Here is a 24555-nt window from a genome sequence, read left to right as displayed (position 1 = left end):
TGCACGAATCACGTGCAAGACCCAGGACTTACAGCAAACAACAGCATTTGCACCCCTCCCAGAAGACAGAAATGTCCACTAAATAAAACCCATCGTCCAGAAAGCATCTGTGTGCAATGGGAAAAAATCTGGCCAGGACCAATTTTGCTTTAATAACGTTTTTGCTGTTTTAAAGCCTTCCAACTTATTAAAAGAACACAAAGGGCCCCCACAACCACCCTGGGCTCCACAAATGTCACTACAGGTGAGCAGTCTGGCAGCAACCCAAGAATGGGAACTCACAGAAACTCACCAACACTTGAAGAGAATACCATGAAAACCTATCAGCCCGAATACCTTGCCGCCTGCACAAGAATGGTGACTGAAAAGGGGGCGGAGCTAGAAGACTAGACTTCCAGGGGACTCCAGGTAGAGATTGGCCAAGAAAGGGATGGATTTAGAAATTCAGTTGTTTCAGTGGGGGATGAAAGGTGTATGGCTGCTGTCAGGGGTGGCAGCCGTGTACCGAGAGTGCCGAGGGGTTGGAGATCCTGGAGAGGAGATTTTGGCCTGTTTGGAAAAAGGGAGGTAAGAGTTGAGAGAATGGTAACAATCATTGTGTGTTGGGGACAGAGTGAGAAGTGCGAGGCTTTGAGAGCACATAGGAGATAGAGAGAGCAGGTAGGAGTAGGGAGAGAATTTCTGGGAAGAGAAGGAACAGTGTTGAAGAGAGATACAAAGCTGGGTTTGAGAGTAGGGAGACCTAAACAAAGATAACAATGCCTTTTTAAATCCACAGAAAGAAGAAGGGCAGTTGGGTGACTATGAGCTATTTGTTGGATTTGTGGAGCAGTCAACATGAGCCATGTTTCTGCTGATGGGTGGTGCCATAGGTGAAAGGATTTATTTTTATTCATTTTATTTTTTACATTTATATAGCGCACAGACAGCCCAGGGGCATTGTGGCGCTGCTACTTGCAGTAAACTTAGTTACAATACGCATACGTGCATTGGAGAGCAGAGATGTAATACATGTTATGCATAAAAACGTACACAGTTCATAGGATGTCAGTTGACTGAAGTCTCGTCGACTAAGGTGATTGAGCATGGATCACCCATCTACATCTCAAAGTCTGAGGTCTCATTGTGTCAGATGGCGCACACAGCTACTCACGGCTTGTCAACTAAGTTCTCATGGACGAAGGCAGCAGAGTCTTAGGTGCCCAACTAAATATTACTTGTGGATACACTGAATGAAGGGGTGGTGTTGCCGAGGAAGATTCTGTCGACCACCTATGCCCAGTGGATAGTTTAGCTGGAAGTTTCTTCATGAACTACATAGACTGTGCAGGTATCTCCCTGTCCACAACAACTTAGTGCTTTCACTAATATGGTACCTATAGATTATTTGTCCCTCAACAATGCCCTATGAGAGATTAATAGATCTAGTCATTGCACATAAAATGATTAGGTTTTAAGGCCAGAGGAGTCTGGAAAATCTCAACAAAGGTTTGTTGCACCCCAGGTGTTACAGTTTCCTATTTCACCTTTTTGGGGGTGTCTTGTCCTCTGAATGTGCCTTCATTGAAGGGTAGAGATTCCGTGCCAAGCTATTTGGGCCTTCTTGGCTATGTGTTTCTTGAAGGACAGATTAGTGTCAATGGTGAAGCCTCAGCTCAGGATGTGTGAGGAGTCACCATATCTTTAGACAGACCTTTAGACAGTTTAGTTTACATGAAACCTTACAAAAATTGAAAGAAAAAAAATCAATACACAAAACTTAAAAATATCATACATAAAAAGTTCATACAACTGCCAGCATACAATCAATTTCATGCAAAAAACGAATGATTAAAGATATGTTGTTACCCAACGTAAATCTCAATCACAACAATTCCTTTGAATAGTGCTTGTAATGCTAACCAATTCCTTGGAAAAGGAAATCGTTCGAATTGAAGCCAGGGCACAACAGTCCAAAATCCAGTGTCTTAATGGTTCAGTAGCGGTCTTGGAATTACAGAAGTGGCAAATCAATAAATGAATCATCAGGTGAGCCCCTTGACAAATGATGGGTCCTCTTTAGTGTGAAACCGATTCAGTTTGAATCGCAAATACGTACAACGATTCTTGTTACATGGGAAGCATTTTAAGTAAACTGATAGGTGACCATTCCTAGAGGGAATACTAGTGTACTCAAGATATGAAGAGTATGTGGAGAAGGCTTATAGGGTTAACCTCCAGTCCCGAAAATATTTGGATGCGGTCGCAACAGGGTTCGATATAAGCTCCGACTCTGAAGAATCAATATGCTCCAACAGATTATGCATATGATCACGGAACCTGATGACTGATGGTACAGAGGAGTCTTCCAGGATCTGATGCAAATCTGTGATGACGGAATTGGACAGAGGAGACAAAATCCTGGAGTGATACCGCTCCTATAAAGAAGTTAAATTCAATTGTGGATTATGATAGCATTTGGAATAGAGATAGAAAGCAGCAGGAGTCATGATATGGGCCCAAGTTTACAGTCACCAAGTCCAGCACGTACAGTAAAACTAACTCTCTCTTCGATCATCGTGTATTAGCTCTACAAAATAAACTGTATGCCTGCATGTCGACACAAATCATCATCAAGGCATCTCTCAGACATTTGAAGCGCCACAACATCTACTGCATATTGCGTGGTCCCCGGCATATTAGTATGCTCTGTATTCACCATCACATGTATACTGTATCCATGCCGCTTTTACCTACGCCTCCCGTAGAGTAGCACACTATCCTACCAGCCCCCCCATGTGCCATTGTCCTTCGTCACCCTTTCACTGGGTGTCTAATACTCACGTTACTTTTATAGTACATCCAGAACTACGCTCTATACAGCCTCTTACTCATGCTTTATTTAATGACTATGCATAACGGCAACGTACCAAGATATATGTGAGCCAAATTGATTCCATATAGACTATGAGCCTTTTAATTAACTTGTTCCACTCAGAAGAGCCCCTTGCCAAAGCTAACCTATATACCTATACCAATATACCGGCAGGTATCTTTGCCAAGATCAAATCCGCACATACTGAGTGTATCTTGCGAAATTTGATTTTGCCCATCCCGGTGCCTTTGCTAATATTGCCTCTGCACATTTCAAGTGTATTTTTGTTAAAATCGAATCTGCCTATACCAAATGCCTTGCTAAAATTGTCTGTGCATTTTACGTATATTTTGCTAAAGCCGAATCTGCCTATACCAAATGCCTTTGCTAATATTGCCTTTGCTAATATTGACTCTGCACATTTCAAGTGTATTTTGCTAAAACCGAATTTGCCTATACCAAATGCCTTGCTAAAATTGTCTCTGTGCATTTTATGTGTATTTTGCTAAAATCGAATTTGCCTATTCCAAGTGCCTTTGCTAAAATTGACTCTGCACACACTGAGTGTGTTTCACCCAATACCGATCCTGCCTTTGCTAAATTCGAACCTACACACACTGAGTGTCCATCAGCTAATGTTGTCTTTGCCTCTTATGATCATCTAACTATTCAAAACTTATGACTGAATGCCAACTAAAGTTATCAGCTGGCGACCTGCTTACAAACCCACTAGTACACACTCTCCATGTTAATATGACCCCTCTAGCCATCAGCCACATTGCTCGTTTCACAGCCTATGTACTAAGCATCACACTCCTCACCACGTTTCCACATGTACTTACTTCTAACCATTACAATGCCACTACAGCTAGACCACTCTATGACACAGTGGATCTGAAATCCACAATACTATGCTACCCATGCCCAACCACGGCCAGGAATCTTCGGCTTAGAGCCAGACAAGCTAAAATCTATGAGACCCCTATCAGATCGATTCCTATTACTTTAGGCCCAAGACACTTGACATCCCAACGCCGCCAAGCTAACGCTAACTCAGCCCTTAATGACAACCATAGGCCCATAAAGAACCCAACTACGAATAGTACACCTAAAGTGCTGCAAATCCACCACCCAACTCTCACCTTGAACCCCCAGATCAAGGGTGCCCTAATCAATTCCAGATCCCTAGTAGCACATGCTACAGAAATTGCCGACCTCATTCTAATTGAGGACTTAGACTTCATAGCATTCACCGAGACATGGTTACACCCTGCAGCAGGCCCTACCCTCATGCTCGCAGTCCAGGACGGTTATTCCATACTCAGACATGACAGACTTAAATCCAGAGGGGGTGGCATCGCCATGATCTACAAATGTAGCCTGGCCATGAGACTGTCTTCTCTGATCGATGTCCCATCCTGCGAATTGCTCTCTGTAAAGGTCCCTATCTCTAACACCCAAACGCTTAACATCCATTTGATTTACCGGCCCCCCCGGCCCCCCTGGTTCATTTGAGGATGACATTAACACCATCATCCTCTCTAGCAACCTTAAATATTCTACACAAGTACTCCTACTCAGAGACCTGAACATGGGCTTCAATGACCCTCTAGACCAGCTGGCCATGACCACACAACACTCTCTCTGAATTAGGCTTCACCCAAAGAAGCAACGCACCCACACATACTAAAGGTAGTATACTTGATTGACTGGGTGGCAGACTTCAATTGTCAAGCCAATATCCTCGCTATCTCTCCGTTAGCCCGGACCAACCACCACCTTGTGTCATTCATGCTGTCCACTAATAGACCCCTGCCTCCACCAACCATTAGGTCCCCCACCTACGCTAAGCAGAAATTAAAAGTGCATTATGACGGAAAGGCTCATCCCTGCCTTACTCCCCACTCTTAACACGCTCCCAGACAACACAGATCCTGAGACGCCGGATGAAGAATAGAACAAAATTATGACTACTTCGCTGGATTTGATCGCTCCTGCCAAGCTCAGACCTAGCAAACCCAAAACGCCAAAACGCACTTGAATAACTGGTTCACACCTAAACTAAAAAACCTTAGACAACAAAAAAGAATCTGCGAGACTACCTGGAAAAAGTTACCTTCAGCAGCTAATAAACTTAAATTTACTAAACTTTCCGCCCTCTACAAAAAAGAAATGTCTAGCAAAACGAATGTCATTTGACACACGTATTTCCCAAGCCAAATCCAATACGAAGGAATTATTCTCCATCCTCAAAGAAATAGAGACCCCCATTGAACCCCTAGATACAAGTATAAAAGATAAAAAATGGTGTTCAGAGATCCAAAATGCTTTAACGAACAAAATCTCAACTTTACAACACAAGATCCTTAGCAAAAGAGCATCCCTAAATAACTCGCCCACACCCATAACAACGGAAAGGATGACTGCTAACAAATCCCCCCAATTTAACTTCTCCAAAGTTTCGATATTGGAAGTGGAAAAAATCATCCCGTCCCTAAAACCTTCTAATTGTCAGGGTGACCTCTGCCCTGCACAACTTATCAAGGATGCAGCTCGTGACCTCTCTCCCTTCATTGCAAAGCTCATCAATGCATCCTTCTCCACCAACGCCATCCCCACTAATCTAAAACAATCTTGGGTACTTCCTTTGCTAAAAAAAACACTCTTGACCCATCCGTACCGACCAATTACTGGCCGATTACAACAGTCCCCTTCCTTCTAAAAATTCTGGATAAGGCTGCCTATGTACAAATCCAAAAACACCTGGAAGTGCACAATTTACTAGGAGCAAGACAATCAGGTTTCCGCCCCAAACACGGAACCGAGACAGCTCTTATCGACCTCATGACCCAAGTTGACGAGTGCAGAGACAACCTCTCGGCCGCCTTCGACCTGGTTGACCACACCATCTTATGCAACCATCTCAACTCGGCAGCACATTTCTCAGACAAGGCTATCACCTGAATTAGATCCTTTCTAAATGGCAGAACCATGAGGGTCTTCTGCCCCACTGCAGTGGCTTACCCTATACCTATCACCTGCGGCGTCCCTCAGGGCTCGTGTGTTTCGCCTACTCTGAACAACATTTTTACCAAGCCCCTTTTTGATGATCTGGATCTTCTTGGTGTCACCTACACTAACTACGCAGATGACACCAAGATCCTCCTCCCGCTTTCTGGGGATTATGGAAAGGATTTTGCCTTGGTGAATTGAGTGTACATCATCCAGGCATGGATGGCCACGCATGGACTATGCCTGAATGATGATAAAACCGAACTCATCATCCTTGGCACTACCCCTAGCCTAAAAAAACTAGGACCCAGCTACTCCTCATTCTTAATTGACGGCATTAACATCAAAGTAGGCCATGAGGTAAAAACGCTGGGCTTCTACCTCGACTCGAAACTCTCACTTGCAAAACAGGTTAACTCTCTGGCGGCGTCCACGGCCTATACATGCAAACTTATCCGCACAGCCAAACCATTCCTATCCGACTATAGCTGCACTACCTTGGCCAGAGCCCTTATCCTCTCATGCCTAGACTATTGCAACGCCCTCTACCTTGGGGCAATCATATATGCTACCCGGAAACTCCAAATCTTACAAAATAATGCCCTTAGGGCGACACTGGGCATCTCCAGAAGAGACCACATCACTGAGATCAGTCGCCAGAACAACTGGCTACCAATCATGGATAAAATCCACCTAAAAACCCGGTCACTCACCCACAAATCCCTTAACACTGCGCCCTCCTACCTGGCCAACAAATTCCACAGACATCACTCCTTAAGACCGTCTAGAACTGCCTACAAAGACCGCCTCGCTATCCCTAAATTCAACCGATCTACTATAGGTGGTAATAGTTTCCCGGTAAAAGCAGCTTAATTATAGAACTCCCTACCCCACACTCTAAGATCCGACCTTCCTCATCAAAACTTCAGGACCAACACTATTCTATGGTTGAAAGCGAATGCTTACTAAATGTTGCGCTAACTGAAATGACTTCCTCTCAAACTTGTATACTTCGACACTGCAAATCTGCCTGGATGATAGTTGCCATTGTACATATGCTTTATTACTACTTCTTGTATACCCAATTTCTGTATGTAACCTAAAATTGTGTAACTGAGCTTCGCATATTCCTGTGCCTGCTGCGCACTGTTACCCCAGGGTATGTCTGCGCATTACAAATAATAAACAAACAAACTCTACCTTTTCCCAAGTAATATTTCAAAATAGGAAGTATGGAAAATCTGCAAAATTGCAGAACAATCTGCTTCATGTGTGCTAACAAAGATGAAAGCTTGTCTTTCAAGACTGCCTTCCACGTAAATAAGCGGGAATAACCACCTTAGATTTGGCACCTTTGGCCACCAAGTTGTTCTTTACAGCATAAGAATAAAAAAGGTTACGTTTTTGTTGGAGGCCACACAGGTCCGAGCAAATAGTATATTATACTCTTCAAAGGCCACCCAATGAATCTTTAAGTAGTCCAACATAAGTGGCCCAACATGAGATCAATGGCACGCCACAGATCATCTATGTCGCTTAGATACATATTGAAAAGCCTGGGAACCAAGATGCAACCCTGTCTAAGGCCAAGGTAGAAAGAGACTGGCCCAGAAACCGCACCTTCCTTGTTTAATCAAATTGTCAGTGTAGAATTGTGATGCAAAAAGGCAATCAGCTGGACCAGCTTCAGTGGTACGTTGTGCCCAAGCAATTTGTCCCATAACGTCTCGCGCACAACGCAGTCAAACACTGAAGACATGTCCAGCGAGGCCATGTAGATGTTACCAACCAGATTAGCTTTTCCATTGAGCAACAGATGTTTCAATACAGTGGCATTCAGGGACGTGGCCATGTTTTCTTCGAAAGCCCACCTGAAAGCGAGATAAAGTGTCGGATTGACTCAAGCAAGTGTTTAGGTGTCTTAACAGCAGGATGGCAAGGACCACTTACTGCGTCAATCAGGGCAATTGGCCTGCAAATACCCAGATCAGCTGGGTCTCCCTTTTTATGGATGGGAATAATAATAGACTGGGACCAGGGAGAGGGGACAATATGTGTTTCGTAGATGGAATCAATGTGTGGTTTAAGAAAAGTAAGCCCAAATAAGAGGATCTTTTTTCAAAATAAAACATGGAAGGCCATCCGGTCCGAGGGACCTCGACGGTTTAAGTTTGTTAATCGCCCACACTATGTCGTCAAGTTTGTGAATCTATCCGGCGTACGGAATTTCCTAGAAAAGAAAAGCACCCAGGTGTGTTCTTGAATAGAATCACCAGATGAAGAATTACTAGCGCCCAATATGTTATTAATACTGGCCCAGAATTGTCTGGAGTTAGAATTTAATAAAGTCCTCAACATGGACTGGGTTATCTCAAGTAAAGGTCATACTTTGAAGATTTGATAAAGTTTCTGTGGCGCTGACGGGTGTGCTTTTTTTGCTTTAAGTACTCTACTACGGAAAGGTCCTGACCCCTTAGGGTCTTGATGTCCTGTTGTCTCTGCCCTCCTCTCATCAAAGTAATGCGGATGACATTTTTTGTTTATTTCGGGCTTTGGTGTCTAGGGATACCTTTTTAATACTTCCAATAATGCACAAATCTAGAGGTTTGGGGCCTAGTTGCACGAAAGCCCCACTAGAAGACGCCCTCTCTTTGTGTGCCCATGTAGCATCACTGAGCTGAAAGCTTAATCAGTTTGTTGTACATGCCTCCCATCCCAACGACAACCTTGGCTGCTCCTGTCTGGAGTAACCGGGACCAACCAAGGCCGTACGTCGTGCTTCAAGGTTATTGTTAGGAAATATTCTATGTAGTAACCCTGTGGGACGCTACACCAGCCTTGTCCTCTTGGCAATAGGCAAACCAACCTTTGGTATAGGCCTGTACTACACAAGTTGGTAGTTTTAAAATAAGCCTTCTTCAGAAGGAGCAATTGGCAACAATAAAATATACTTTAATACACTCCTCCAGTTATTAAGTAAGCAGATACACTTTTGGGATGTCACACACACTGCCTACACCTTCAGGTGACTTTAATTGCTAGGGTGCTGTGGATATTGATATATCGCTTTAACACTTAAACGCAATACTGGAATTATGGCAAAAGGAAATGGTTAAGGAAGGAAACAAAGATTAACAAGTTTCTCAAACAGGTAAGCACGTGCTAATCCCCCAGTGAAATAGAGGTTAACCCTTTCCCAGCTATACAAGTAAGGTATGTATGACTTTTTGGCGGGACAGATCAACACAAAGTCAGGGTAAGAAGAGCCTTCAGGGAGCCAGGACAGCCAATGTCAATAGGATCTGATGCACTTCTTGAAGATATTGGATTGAATTGGAAGAGACTGGGAAAGTGCAATGCCAAGGAGAAATGGTTGGTACATAACAATCTTATTAACCAATCATGTGCAACCTGTGCGTTTCTTTCTAGGTTCATCATGGCATTTGATGCCAATTGTTTTAAGATGATCATATTCTGCTCTTTTTGCTTTTACTTTGTTTTCCATGTATGCCCTTCTGCATCCCCTGAATCCAACCTTTGCTGTGCGGTATGTTACAATTTTCATTATAATTAATATTTTTTACTATCATTTGCAAATCTGGTATGAGGACCACCGTTTTGTCGTGATTTTCTGATTTGTCATACTCGCATGCAAATTTTTAATGTTTATAACTAATTTCTGAACTGTGATCATGCTATTTCTGTATATATTTTATTGTTTGATCTTTGGATGATCTATGGTTACATTTTTCGTTAGTTTACATAAAACAGCCTTGAGAACGACCTGTTTGGGGTCAAAACACGTGTCGGCTGTCCACTACTGGATTAAAATGTTTCCTTTGTAAACCACATTTGTGATAATCACATGACTGGTTAATAAGATTGTTATGTACCAACCATTTCTCCTTGGCATTGCACGTTCCCAGTCACTTCCAATTCACTCCAATTTTTTCTAGACCTGGGCTCTGTTTGGGGTAGCCCAGTGGAAGTACCTACGCAGCAGATCGACTCTCAACTTGGTTTTTTTCAGCTATTTTCTAATGTGGGGATCCTAGCGCACTGGTAGCTCTTTAGCGAACCCCTTACCGCCTTCAATCTTATAACTTCTAGAAGATGGGCACAAGTCTTGCACAATGTTAAAGAATTTTGTTGTAAAATAAATCACTGTTGGTTCACAAGCTGAGAGGCCTGTGAAGAAGCAAAGATGCAAGCAGCTTTGCAAAGGGCAGCAAATGCAAGTCTCCAGTGAGAGCAAGCAAGCTATACACAACAAGACGTAAGTACCCCTAGTTACACAGTACCTTGAGATTGAAGAAAAGGTTCCAGCTGGCTTCTGTTCCTGTTGCAGTCCTTCAGATCATGCTGTTCCTGGGCCTCAGTCGTGGGGACAAGAGGTAGAACGTCTGGGGACTCCTGCACTGCAGTTTGTATGTCGACGGCAGCAATGGGCACACATCAGATCAGCAGCACTTTGCGGTTTCAGCTTCTCGCAAATAGCACCACTGCGGTTCTTGGACACCTTGTGGACTTTCCTTGCTTTCTGGGGTCGAGCACTGTTGAGGTGGCTCAGGCTTAGTTAGTCCTGCTTCGAAGGAGTGTGGAAGATCTTCCTGTTGCCCGGGCTTAAAGGTGATGCACTCAATTCTGGTTTTCCGGTCCCCGGGCACTCGGTTCCTGCAGCAGCAATGAGCGTACAGCCAGCAGAGAGGGGGGTTCCAGTCGAGTTTGTCTTGGGGTCGATTGGTCCCACCAACCCAAGGGGAGAAGTCATCCTTTCCGGGCTTCTCTAGTCGATGTTGAAATTGGAGCTTCAGCACTGCAGTAGGGCTTCACCGGGCAAGCCAACGGTCCAGGAGGTGCAGCAAGCTTCTCTTCCAGTTTCTTTATTCGGTTCCTTCGTCCAGTGGTAGACTCTGCCTTCCTTGCAAAAGACCTCTCCCATTCATTTGCAGCCTAGCTGTCACTCACAGCAGGGTGGCTTGTCCTCCAAGGACAGCCAGCGGGACAATCACCTTTGGGTGCATTCCTGTAACCAAGGAGACTAAGCACAGGGAGTTTTGGGAACCTCCCTTTCTTCCTGCCCTGCAAGACATGCTAGAGCCACAGGTGGGCTTAACCAGTGAATCCCGCCAAAGACAAACGAACAAAGGGACCAAACCAGGTTTGGCGCGGAGAGTAAATCTCAAGAAGGACCTTTCCAACAAGAAATGGCGAAAAAAGAAGACCAGGGCCATTTGGACAAAATGGGCACCCATGGGTGCAATACTGCAGCAAAGGATTCAGCATGCAGTAAACAACGCACAATGGTAAGAAAAAGTAAACCAATGCCACCAACCATTAATTGTAGAAAGGGTAACAAAAATGTACATGAGAAGGTAGACAAAAGGGGATACTAAGTAACCCCTTCAGTACTCTATGTAAGATAGTGTGTGCTGGGTCTACACAGAGAAAAGGGTAAGTAAAGTCAATTTCACTTTACTACTCTTGGAAACAGTTTATCCAAGAGTGGGTATTTAAACCTTAGGAGAAATCCAAAGGACCTCTCTGTGACACTGCACTGAGGGTGCTGTGTCAATACAAACAGATTATGCCTATGGAGTTTGTCAGACTCCAAAACCAAAAGAAACAGAGTTCATTCAGATCAGATAGAAACACATGAGAGAGTGAGAAAAAGGTTTCACTCTCTCCAGGATAAAAATTCAAAGTCCTAAAGGCCAGCAAAAGAGCGGGGGGTCTCTAAGGTTGAAGGGAAATAGCACAGAATTGAGAATTCTCCCGAACAGTTATTTTCAAAATAAATCTAATTATGAGGTGATCAACAAAGGTCCATTTACTGCACTGGAGTCAAGAAAGGAAGAGATGAAGGTCCCAACTAGACCAAACAGAGTCCCATACAAGGCCCTGCGTAAGATTCAAATTAGGGACTTGGGAGTGGGGGGGGGGGGTACAGGAGAGTAGGTTGCAGAGATGGCCACCATCATAATCAGTGTTGAAGTCTCCCACCACAATGATCACGTGGGGGTGACCTTCCAGCAACCAGGATTCCAAAATTGATGGCAAGATAAATCAAAGTCCTTGAAAGAGTGCTTGGCGGGGTACTCGTATAAGTTGACTAATAAACATTCCCCAGAAGATTCAGGCAAGACAACATGAACAGCCAAAATACCCTCACTTGCAGACCACAAAGTGGAAATGATGTTTAAATTAATGTAAATGGCGATAGCTAGCCTGCCACTGGGTCGCCCTTTGGTCAAATGTGTGGCTGGAGAGGAAAAAGTAGCATACCCCCACAAGTTGAAACACTCCATAGACAGTTTCCTGAATAAACATGATATTACATTGTCGCAAATGAGGGGAGCCATTCCATGTCTGCCAGAAATGTGTCAGGCCACAAGCATTCCAAGATAAGAACTTAAGACCATGTAGGTTAGGGTTGATTTAAACCATGGGTTAGAGACGCACAGTTTTTGATAACAGACTCCACCCACGCCCAATCCTGAACCTCTTTGATCTTAGATATGAAAGATGTCTCACAGTGTGAAGAGGCCAGCGTGTGTGGAACCAAGCTATCTGGAATTGCCTGCAGTTTTGGTGCCGACATTGGATGAGTTAAGAAGGACTCCACTGCATCACTAGAATTAAGTTCACAAAGATCATATCTCAGGCAATGGAAAATAGCCCTCTGTCCCCAAACAGGTTAGAAAAAACATATAAGATGAGTCTGACTATCCCTCTTTCCATTGCCCCAATGTTTCAAAATGAGAAAATTACAAACTAAACAAATACCATTTGGTATTATTACTAGGAAAACATCATTAACCCAGCACAGAGAGGCTAGTTACAAAAATAAATTCAACTTTTATTGTTACATGTTGTGTATGAATAAAAAGGCATCAATTGCCATAGACACACAATATTGCACAGTTAGACCATTTTTAAAAATAAAAACTTTTTTTGATAAAAGGAAAAATAAGTAATGAAAGGGGTGCAAGCAACACAAAGTATAAATATTTTTTGGACACTTTGTTTGCAACAAAATCCCACGAGTGATTCAGCAGCACCTGCCCCCCCCCCCCCCACCGTCCCCCCGAGGGTCATTTGTATAGTTGACTGCGGCCTCCTCACAGGGCAGGTCTCTAAAAGAAAATGAGTGAGTCTGCTGGGATCCAAAAACACAGGCATCCACCGCTGCGATTTTATGTTGCAGGTGAGGGGGGCTGATTGGGGTATTCCAGTGTATCAAAAACGTTTTTGGTGTGGAGGCGGAACGACGACGTGAAAAAGAACCAGCTTACATATCAGGGAAATGTTCATAGCAGCCAGCATTGACCGTAATGTTTCTGCAGGAATACATCTGTGCGCAGAGTCACTGGATGAAGCTATGGTCTGCAATATAGGCAGTTTAGTTGCAGCCTCAGTAGGCAAAGATTCCATAAACATCGATAGGGGCCCCTTTATTGGAGGTCTATTTTCCAAAAGAAGTGGGAAAGGCCCATGTCGCCATGGCAGTCTGATCAAGGAAAGCTTCACCAATAAATGCAGTCTCAGGAAGCTGCACAGAATTGGATTTTAGTGTGGCTTGTCTTGGTTTCGAGAGAGGCACAGCAATTTGAGTCAAGGAGGGCAGCAGAGAAGTTTTCTGGGAAAACACCACCGGAACGCAAGGTGCAATGCGACATACTAAAGATAGGATTTTGTTTTCACACGTACAGTAATTTCAGCAAAGGGTCGACTCAAAGGCCAACTGCTCGCAGTCGTCGACCCTAAAACAATGTAAACTGATGTTCCAGTATCCAGTGGTAGTGAATGCTGGTTTCCAAGGGACAGTGGGCGAGGAATAGGAGATATACAACAAAGTTCCTTCAGGTCAATAAAATTCAAAGAAAGAAGCTTACAAGTAGAAAATCAGGCGGCAGGTAATGCAAGAGCCACAGGCAGATTCAGTGCGTATCGTCAGCCCCTCAGGAAGACACAGCGAGAAAATCAAAACATAAGCGCTCTGGCGGAGCATGGCTGCTCAGTCTGCAACGGCTGCCACTCTGCGCCGCTCTGCAGTGTTGCTGGTGTTTTTCAGTGAAAGGCACCTCCTCCTGACAGAAGACACTGAAAACCGGCCGGACTAAGTTTTCCACTGCACTGACAGCCTCTCTTTCGCCATCTGTAGTTGTTTATGCCAGATAGAGTAATAGTCTAATCAGTCTGTGTGAGGGATTTAGCAGAAAAAGTCTTGCCTATTTTAGAGTTTAGACTTGTGGGTAGGGTGCAGACAGTAAATTCATGCTGGTTAGGAAATATTTTCTTTGCTGCTTTCCCACCATAGACATCCATGGGCCCCTTCCCCCCAAATGCTTGCTGTTATTTTGAAGGCCAGTGAAGCCCTTTTACTTCACTTGCTTTGCTATACACATTGGATTTGGGAGCACTGTTAAATCCCTATGGCTATAGGTGCAGAAGAACTCTGTTCTCCTTTGTGAAATTACCGGTTTACTTTACAAAGCACTCTAACTTTGCAGTGAAGTGCAGTAGTGACACTTTGTGGTTGCTTGCATTATGTGTCCAAAATAGGCTGGTTCTCAGTGCATGAGGTTCTTTTTATTCTTCTGTGCACTTTTGAATTTTACCACCCAATGCCTTTTAGAGTACCATGCACTCTCCAATGGCCGTGCCAAGAGATTTGTACCTGTTCTTTGGCCATATTGCCTTTGGGCATTTTTCCTACCCTCTCAGGCCTGGGGCCGGATGTGGAGTATGACCCTGGTCCCACGCCACACCCATACCAAAGTATGTGTTGCAGGGCAAATGTGGTCTCTGGAGGCTGTACAGGATTCCCCTCTTCTTGTTTTTCAGGATCTCTTGGCCGCGTTTGACACTGTCGACCATGCTATTTATTCTCTCATCTCTTGCGGAACTTGGCTTTCGTGACTCTTTCTCAATGAGTTTCACTCATATCTCTCAGGACGCACCTTCACTGTTTCCTTGGCTGGTTACTCTTCCTCCTCCTTTCCCCCATCCCAGTGTCCCCCAGTGCTCAGTTGTCGGTCCTCAACTTTTTTTTTCCCTCTACAACTCTCGATCATCCCATCTTTTAGATTTTCCAAAAACCTATAAGCAGATTTTCCTATCATTCACCTCTTTATGACTCCATTCACTCTTCTTTGACTGCCTATTTTCTTGCTATCCAGTCATGGATGTCCTCCAACTACCTCCAATTTAATCCCTTGAAAACCGACGTTCTCTTCTTCCCTGCGTCTACCATTCCCCCTCCCCTGCATCAGTCTCCTTCACCTCCCTCTACCCTTTCTATTTCTACTTTGGCCCGTAATCTTTGGTTCATTCATAATTTCTTACTTTTCTTCTCCTCTCATTTCTCTTCCAACTCCTTTTTTATGCCACTATCAGCTGTTTAACATCCAGAAGGCACTTTGGTTTCTTAATTTCTCTTTATACAAACTCCCCATCACTGCTCTAGTTTTCTCTAGACTATTATATTGCTCCTCACTCCTTGTATTCCGGCGTCCCACCTTGCTCCCCTTCACGCATCGATCCGTGTCCTCGGCACTCTCTACATTGTCAATCTTTTGAAACTCATCTACTCTTCAACTGCCTTTGAACTGTGGCTCTATAGCCTTACAGAATCTCTTCTTCAACCTCTGGACCGGTGGAACCAGCTAGTCACAACTCCCATGTGAGGATCCGGTCCATGGAAGCCTTCCGAAGTGTCACAGAACCATCCTGTGGGCTGACCAGTTTCTTTGTAGGCTACCTTGCTGCATCCATTGCTGTCCCAAATTCCAACTTGGGGAGTCCACAGAGCCTAGTCTTGCTTAATAAGAGCCTCCCCCTGCAGTTGCAGCTCGCCAGCATGAATAGGGGCCCTGTAGGACCATCTTTTTTGCTGCCATGAGGATCGACTGCCATTTCTCTGCAGTGGCCATTACTGCTCTCCACCTACATTGTGTCCTGGAGGTCCTCCAAGTATGGCGCCAACGTGGTGGTCATTGTTGTCCAGCTGTCCAGTGCCAGGAAAGGTCTAGCCAGAGTGCGGAACTGCCGACCAGCCAGACCTTAATTCGGATGTCGAAAGTGACAAGTGACCCCCAGGCCCGTTCCAAAGGAGCCAAGACAGGCAACACTGGGGTCCAGTGATTTCAGGAGCTTCTAGAGTGCTTCCCTGAGTAAGACTAAGTACAGGGGGGGTAGTTAAACATCCGTTCCTACCCCACTATCTCCATAGGGGTTAACAGGCATAAGGTCCTGGCCCTACATCTCCCTTGCCTGGCCGTGATCAGTGGAGTTCTGGTCACGGATCATTCCTGCGGCTCCTCCTTAGGTGGGTGGATTGGGAGAGGGTCTCCCAGGAACATTCCTACAATTGTTCTACATCTTGTAAACGCGTACAAACTGTCTTTGGCTTTGCCAACACGTGTTCAGACTCCTTTTAAAAACTCCTAAACTTCTGAAAATAACTGGATTGGGTAATTTTTCACCAAGGTTAATACAGTCCCTTCCTTCTACATAGGGAAAGACTTTTTAAAGGTATAGTCCTATATTTTATAGGGCTGTGTATGGTGTATTCAACTCCTCTTTGCTACATTAGTTCTCAAATGTGGATCTTAATTCACATACTTTGCTACACTACAGTTGCTAAGATTGTTTTAACTGTGCAAAAGTAAAGGGTTTATGCTGTGCAGCCAGAGCTCCCTAAATGTGAATGTGTATAAAACAGTGCATGTTTAGTATGACACTACTCTGTGGTTTTAAATAGTTAAGAGTTTGTCCAAGGGCTTAAGAATTATACTTTTATGCATTCTGCCTCACTTGTATTATTAAAAGTGCTCTGCGTGTGCTTAACTGATCACTGCACCAGTCCCCCACATCCAAGCTTTGCTGCTCAGTCCAACTACCCAGACACAGTTTGGCTAGACAGTGTTTTTCCTTGTTCACAACAATAGGGTGGCTTCTTAATTTGTCAAAAGGGGTGATTATAAAAATCCATCGTAACAGTGATTGATGGGGATTTTTCAAAATAACATTTTTCTCTTCAAAAGCAGCACAGTCATTGAGACGGGATTTGCCTGCTCTGAGGACCTATGAACGACTGCCCCCTTCAGCCATAAAGTGTGAACCCTGAGCTGGGTAGAGCAAAGAGAAAGGTAAAAAAGACCTTCAGTGGGCAGACACAGAAAAGGCAGAAGGAGAAGCAAAATAGGAGGCAATCCTGTTGAGTGGAACTGAAAACAAAATTGCCCACAGAAAATGATTTGAAAAGTACTCCCCTGTAGACAATGCAGTGAAAGAATAGAACATGGCTTCCAGGGGGTGAAGCAGAACCAAAACCATGTATTGCTACATAGTGGGCCCAGATGCACTCTTTGGGGGAACAGAACTCCCTATTATTTGCTGATTACAATTCTTAAACCTCACTAAAGCGAGGAGCACACAAGATTAAATATGTCATTCAGTTTTCCTATCCATAGATAGGGTAGCCTACATAGAAAACCGAGAAAAACAGACAAACCATGTATCTTCAATATAGTTCTATTGATGTCCAAGGTAAAGTGTACACACACTGGTGTTTATTAAAAATCAAAATGTAGTTCACAGTATTCTTTTTCAACATAGGATTCATCAAAATATACTTGTTGCACATGTATAACATAACACCACAACTGACTTGGTTGGGTAAACAATACACACAAATTCATAAATAAAGGAAGTGTAGTCACAGTCTTGGGTGTTTACAGATATTCACACAATCAGTCTGATTTCATAACTCTTATATCGAAAAAACTCTTTCTTGATGTTACTACAACCAACGCGTTTCGGATCTATGATCCATCTTCAGGGTTAGAGCTTCAATGTTCCTATTTCAACCGAATCCCTTGAGGTGGCCCTACAGGGTAATGAGAACAAACATTTATATAGAGACTGGTAGACAGTGTGTCTATAAATTTCAGCTAATCGTCAAACGTACTAACCTCAGTGTTGCTGTAATGGGGAACCGAGGTGGACCTAATAAGAATAAGTAACAATGAGTACCGAAGTACATCGTATTGGTGACCAAATAAGTGCATATCAGTGTCCCTACAGTGATAGCAAGTAAAAGGAAACTCACCACCAAGCACTCCGGACAGATTCCTTAGTGACTGGGCATCAACAGATTGCGATCACAAAATGTTCTGTGAATAGCAAGATAACGTATGTAAAAGTAGCTAGCATAGAAATTCTTATCTGATGCCAGGGGACCCCCACCCTTTTTTTTTTACTCTATCAGGGTAACTGAATCACGATACATGTGTAACCAAAACATCCTGCCCGTAATGCTATGGACAGTCAGCGCTGTCTGGTGATATTTAGCTAAAATCTACATATCTCAAGATCGAGGATCTAAAAGATCTATCCTCCAATAATAATGCGCATAGAGTCCATATAGTCATGCATTCGGCAGATGCAAAACCGAGGTAAAGATTCCTTAATTAGCAGTTAGCTGGATGCTCAGGCTTGCTGATTTGCAGCGTGTCTGACTTACCCAATAGTTGGAAGCACAAACGCGACCCGACTGCTGCAAAGCGCGCGGCTTGATTGTGCAATGTTAAGAGTCGCCATGGCTACCCCGCGCGCGCTGGGAGCTCTGACGGAATCCATCTTGGTATGGGCACGACGGAAGCGTTATTACTAGGGCAACTGAAGTCCGGAATCCGAGCGTGAACTACAGTATCGATACGAGCAGCATAAGATACAAGTGGGCTGCTCGATGTTCAGGTACGACTTGCAACAGTGCTGGCGACAAGTCAACATATGTAGGGAGTGGTCAGTCCAAATACGACTTTAAAGCGGTACGTGGAGTGCCATATGACACCCACATTGCTCCTATTAGTGTGTAAAGAAGTACTACAGTCAAATTGCAATTACGTAGTTCAATCTGGTATACGGGTCTAAGTAGGAGTGCATGCATGGGGGCACAACCACGGTTCAAAGAATCTGTGGTGTGCCCCCATGTCACGCTACTCCCACTCAGAAGTTTCATAAAAGGTATGACACACCGGTGGCATGCACTAGGCATGAATTTATAGTGTGGCTGCGCAGTAAGGCCCCATACATTGAAGGGGCACCTGACTAGTAACTGCAATATGGTGCCCTGTTTGCTCCAAATTACCCTGTAAAGCATCCCAAGGCCTCATCAGGCTGAAGTTAAGTGTGAGGATAAGTGGACTTTTCTTAAAAGGCAAAACACTTTCATAAAACCATCATCCAATTCAAAAGGCTATTCATAAATCTTCTGTCATTAAATTGAACCAATGTACACATTTCACCATCACTAGATGAATCACCCATCTTTCAAACAATTACATAACTAAATAAAATATATGTAACTCAATGGACCTGATTCGTGGCGCAAGGAGCATGGTCGAGTCATACCTGTACACTAGACAATTGACAGCTCGCAGGGTGCACCATAGCATCCGTAATTTCCAGTCAGACAGTCCCACCGGTTAGTGGTTATACAAAACGCATCAAATCAAATTCTGTATTCATGCCCCTAGCGCTTAATGAGTCCAAAAGTTTAATACATAGGATTTCCCCTAACACCATATGCTGCATATCCCCACCTTTGCTACTAGCAACAACCTGTTCAAGAATTACACATTTCAGTTGTGCAATGGTGTGTCGTGCTTCCCCGAAGTGCATGGCTCCTTGGGATTTCTGGCTTTTGGTCCGAATACTAGACTTATGTTCTGTCCATCTTATTTATTTTCACTTTCCTGGTAGTCATCTCCACGTAGTAGAATACACAGGGACATTTCATTGCATAAATCACATTCTGTGCATCGCACGTGCAGGAGTGCTTTATGATTGGTTTGCCTGAATGGGGGTGTGCTATGCTGTTGCCTCTAATGATGTTCCCGCAGTGTTGGCAGTTGTGGCACAGTGTCGTGCCCTTGTGTTGGCCCGAAGGTTGAGATGGTAGTATTTCAGCTTTCACAAGACTCTTGCGTAGTGGCCTGCTATTTCTATACGCGAACAAGGGGAGCTCTTGAAACAATGTTTGCAATTGTGGATCCATTTTCATCATCATCCAATTCTTTTGGATTGCCTTCTTGATCTTCATACTTTGCGTCGAGTAAGTTGTGACATAAATTAGTGATTCGCTAGGTTTAGCTGGTTTCGGTACAAGTAATGTCTTCGATCAATATTTCTCACTTTACCGGCTACTTCAGAGATCAGGGCTGGATTGTAACCTCTTGCCATGAACTTGGTTTCTAGCAAGTAAGACTGGCGTTCGTATTCTGAGCTATCCGAAATGTTCCTTCTATAGCGTAGAAACTGGCTTAGGGGAACATTATCAATGGTTCTCTTCGGGTGGAAGCTGGTGGCCAGCAGAAGGCTGTTCCGGTCTGTCTGCTTCGTATAGATTCTTGTTTCCAGTGACACTTCACCCGCATATATCTCTACATCCAGAAAATGAATCATTGCACTATTAATTTCAGTTGTAAACTTAATGCGGGGATGCATCTCATTCATCATCATGAACAATTCCTGCAGTTCTTCTCAGGGGCCGGTCCATATCCCAAAGAGGTCATTGATATACTTAGGTATATTGAGAGATGTCTCATCCACCTTGGTGATGATAGAACATGTTCATACTCCAAATAATACATATAGGCATGTGCATAACATGGAGCCATTGCGGCTCCCATACTCATGCTAGATATTTGCAGATAAAACCGATCCTGAAACTTGAAGAAATTATTCATGAGAACTAATTTTAACAAGGTAAGGACAAAGAGTCTATCATCCTGGCATCTCTCCGTTCTTAATAGTAGCCATTCAATTGCCTCTATGCCAGCTTCATGTACAATATTGGTGTAGAGTGATGTTACGTGCATGGTGAACAGCAGGTCTCTCCCTTTCACAAATTGTACACTGTTAATTTCTGCAGGAAGTGCATAGTGTCTCTGAGGTAGGTCTCAGTGTCCTGAACAAGGGGTTGCAAGATCTTGTCTAGATATTGAGCTAAAGGCTCAAGGAGACTGTCTGTAGCCGCAATTATCGGGCGTCCAGGTGGATTGCTTAGCCGCTTGCATTTCTTTGGCAGTATATACATCACCGATGTAATGGGATGCTTGTTCTCCAGAAAAAGTTGAGTTTTATCTGAGATGACCTCTTTCTCTTCTGCCTCATCTAGTACTTCTTTGATTAGTGCTCGTACCTTTTCAGTCGGATTAAAGGATACTTCTCTGTAGGTTTATTCATCATTTAGCTGACGTTCTATTTCCTCTAGGTAATCCTGCTTGTTCATGAGGACAAGTGCGCCACCATTGTCTGCCAGTTTGAACATGACATTCTCATTGTCAAGGAGGTTCCTTAGTGTCTGAAGTTTTCCGATAGTAAAGTTCCCTTGCATGTTGGTCTTCAATTGTATTTTCTTGAAGTCCTGCAGCACTGTTTTCTCAAAGGTGGACAAGATGTGATTTTGCACTGGCGGGTTAAACGTACTCTTCGGACTGAGCTCAAGGAATCTATGGGGTTCTTTGGAAATAGTGTCTTCATCAAGAGAATCAAAGAAAACCTTTAACTTAAGCTTTCTCATTAGTCGGAAGAAGTCAATTTTCTCCCGGAGCAGCGTACTGTTATTCTTTGGGACAAAGGACAAGCCTTTCTTCAAAACTTTTAATTCAATTTTTGAAAGTTGGTTCGACGAGATGTTGACTACTAAGTTTTCTTTGTCGCCTTCTTCCTCTGAGGATTTTCTCCTCTTTCCTCTTTGGATTGTTTTTTTTCTAAAAAAATCAGTCTTAGCAGCCGCTTGATCACTAGTTTTAGTATTTTTAGCTGGCGTTTGTCCTGGGTTTCGAGGCTGACCCATAAGGGGTTTATTCTGGTTATGACCGTAGTATGCTTGCCAGCTATAGACGATATCTAGCTTTTAATCTTGTGTATCACGCCTACATTTCCTAACTTTTTTCACCTCCAGCTCTTGTTTGTGTCCTTCAGAATTTGTTTAAGTTGATCCGAGGTGTATCCTTTGCTTAATGAGGTCTTTATCCCTTCAATGTCTTCATTCAGAGTCGTCAGGCTATGCGCTAATTCCTCGATCATTAAGAGTATTAAGTTCAGCGAGTATTTGTTAAGAATTTGATGCCACCGCTTGACAAAAGCAGCATTCTCCATACAGAGTTTGGGCTCAAGGTTTACTCTTAAACCCCTTGGTATTCTTTTTGTGGTATTGTATTTGGCAAGAGTAGAGGCATGCAGTAATGGAAGATACGCAGGGAAATTAACCTTAGTTAATTTCCCTGCGTATCTTCCATTTGAGTTGTCTGATCAGTGTTTCAGGCTTATCGGCTGATGTTATCTCTGCTCCAGTTGTTTTAATCAGTCCTAATATCCGTTGTGCTTCGTCTTCGCTGAAGGAGAGTGTCTCCGCTCTATTATTGGGACGTCTCACCCCATCTCCCACATTGGCTCAGGGCCAAACATTGACCAAAAGGTAATTATTAGTTTGAAAGGTTACAAGTTAAAAGTTGTTTTTGTTACTGCTATACATTCATGGTTTACTGAGGCATTCCAGCCTGATGAATGAGAATTGTAGCATATGGATGTATGAAAACGAAATGAACAGTAGGATCATTTCAATGGGCACCATTAAGGTATAGAAAAAAATAAAGTGTAAAAGGTACCATTGTGGTAATAACCGAGGACAATCAGATGGGTGGGCTTTCTGGCTCTGTTTCCCACAGACTTCTAGCCCTAGCATAATTATCCTAAAGACCAGTGCATCCTTTCAACACTGGAGTTTTGGGCAAAATAAACTTCTCTAAAAGGACAGACTAGTTTAAAATAATGTTGACCACCTTTAGGGGCCCTTACCAGTTTAAGCAGACAGTTGTGCGAGTTCAGGTCCCTATGAATGATTGACATGGAGTGCAAATACGCCTGAAAAGGAAGCGAGATAAAGTATAAGCGAGTTAGCCCATTAGCCAGATTTTACCTGGAAAACAATTCAAAAATAGCACTAGAAGGAATATTAAGACAAAATGAAGGGGTATTTAGAGGGTCAGTGTCTTACCATCCCAGAGGCTATGCTTTTGGCAAAGCAAATCTTCTGCTGCCAGGGGCAAGGATCCTGTAAGAAAACGAAAAAAATGTTTTAGGTCTAGTTATCCAGACAGACGAGGCACACATTAATAGCCATATATTAAAAGTAAGAACACCAAATTGCAAATACATCAGCGCCCCATCATTACCAAAAAACAACAATGTGAGTGAGACATGCATCCATTTGCCACCCACCCAAGTGTGTTGAGCCCAGTGGTGTAGGCAGAAATTCTTGCCATGGGGCCCTGCACATTATCAGTGCAGAGCTCCTGCAACTAAAGGATTTTATTAGAGTGTGTTGCCAAACTCTAAACTATTCTAAACTCCTGTGTACTTTTGACTAGTTAAGAGATACCATTCAACCAAAACCCCACTTCCATTGTACCAGAAACTATAGTGACGAGACAAAAATGTGAGCCCATCAGAGGATGGACCTTGCTTGAATTAGTCTGTTCTGTGGCAAGGTGCTCCCTAAACAGGGTCTACAATCACGTTTTAGCTCACTGTGCCTTACCAGGGAGAGAAATATCTGTTTGCAGAACAGTCTGGATCCATCTATAAGGACAGTCCAGCACATGCTCTGCAGCCTCGAATTGGCACACTGGACCTCACTGCTGTGCCACCCGGCCTACAGCTCACCAGGATACCGGCCCTCCTTCAGCAGGCACCCAATCCTAAAACGCTGTTTCTGCTGGGGACAACTCTACCTATGCTGCCCGGCCGCAGAACTCACTCGCCACTCTAGGAAGGGAGACGCTGCCTGCTACACCCGGACCGCAGGTGCCACGCTGTCGCAGCACTCCACACTCCATAGCAGCCAAATCCTACCTGCAGGACAGCAGGCACGGTGCTGCTCAATCTGTTAGCTGCGTTCGAGCCAACTGTCAGGACAACTCGCCAGACAGCACCTCCTTGCACCGCCCGGACTGCAAGGCAACCGACCCTCAATTGCTGATGATCCAGTGGATGGGAGCTTTTCGGGGGTAGTGCCTGTACCTTCTTCTGCTGCTGCTCCCCCGCAGCAGCTCCTTTCATAGATCGGACTTGTCTAGAAATCTCGTCTGAGGTGAACAGGGGAAAGGAAGAGAAAGGAGTAAGAGACAGCCGAAGAGGGGCCTGGGATGGTAGACTGAGTGGAAGAGGAGGTAGAGGAAGAGAGAGTGGACAGGATGTTCTGAGTTTTAGTGGTGAAATGAGAAGCCAGAGCGGTGCAGAGGGCCTCCGAGGGAACATGAGAAGTAGAGACTGCAGCAGGATTGGCCAACTCCTTGCAGATTTTCAGCCGAGTTGTTAGAGGCCGCTGAGACGCGGGCTTGGATGTAGGCTCTCTTCTTCGAGAGGACAGAGTCTGTAATGCCTTTGGAGCAGGCGGCAGGCCAGTTTGTCAGAGGGTGCACTTGATGCCCTCCACTTCCTCTCAGCCAACCTATGCTTGCGCTTAAGGGTGGTGAGGTCGGAATCGTACTAAGAGTTGCACTTGGATGCAGGCTTCAAGCGGATCCTCATGACCGGGACGAGGACATCAATGGTGTTGGAGATAGAGAGATGAAGGTTGGTGATGGCTGTGTCAGAGTGCGAGTCAGCCAAAG

The 24555-nt window shown here is 44.1% G+C and overlaps 1 protein-coding gene across 3 annotated transcripts in view; it reads right to left on the bottom strand.

Annotated features, from left to right (window-relative positions):
* LIMK2 (LIM domain kinase 2) overlaps nucleotides 1–24555 on the bottom strand; it is a 456718-nt gene that overhangs the window by 74545 nt on the left and 357618 nt on the right. For all 3 annotated transcript variants that reach the window (XM_069619797.1, XM_069619798.1, XM_069619799.1), the window contains 2 exons: nucleotides 22938–22994; nucleotides 22739–22804 (listed from right to left, as the gene is read on the bottom strand). In XM_069619797.1, the coding sequence (XP_069475898.1) occupies nucleotides 22739–22804; nucleotides 22938–22994 (123 nt within the window). The remainder of the gene's footprint in view (nucleotides 1–22738; nucleotides 22805–22937; nucleotides 22995–24555) is intronic.

Source organism: Ambystoma mexicanum, chromosome 10, assembly GCF_040938575.1.
Source record: "Ambystoma mexicanum isolate Mex_15411 chromosome 10, UKY_AmexF1_1, whole genome shotgun sequence".
NCBI classification, from domain to species: domain Eukaryota; kingdom Metazoa; phylum Chordata; class Amphibia; order Caudata; family Ambystomatidae; genus Ambystoma; species Ambystoma mexicanum.
The sequence above is the reverse complement of the archived record's forward strand: the minus strand, read 5'-3'. Positions and strand labels throughout refer to the sequence as shown.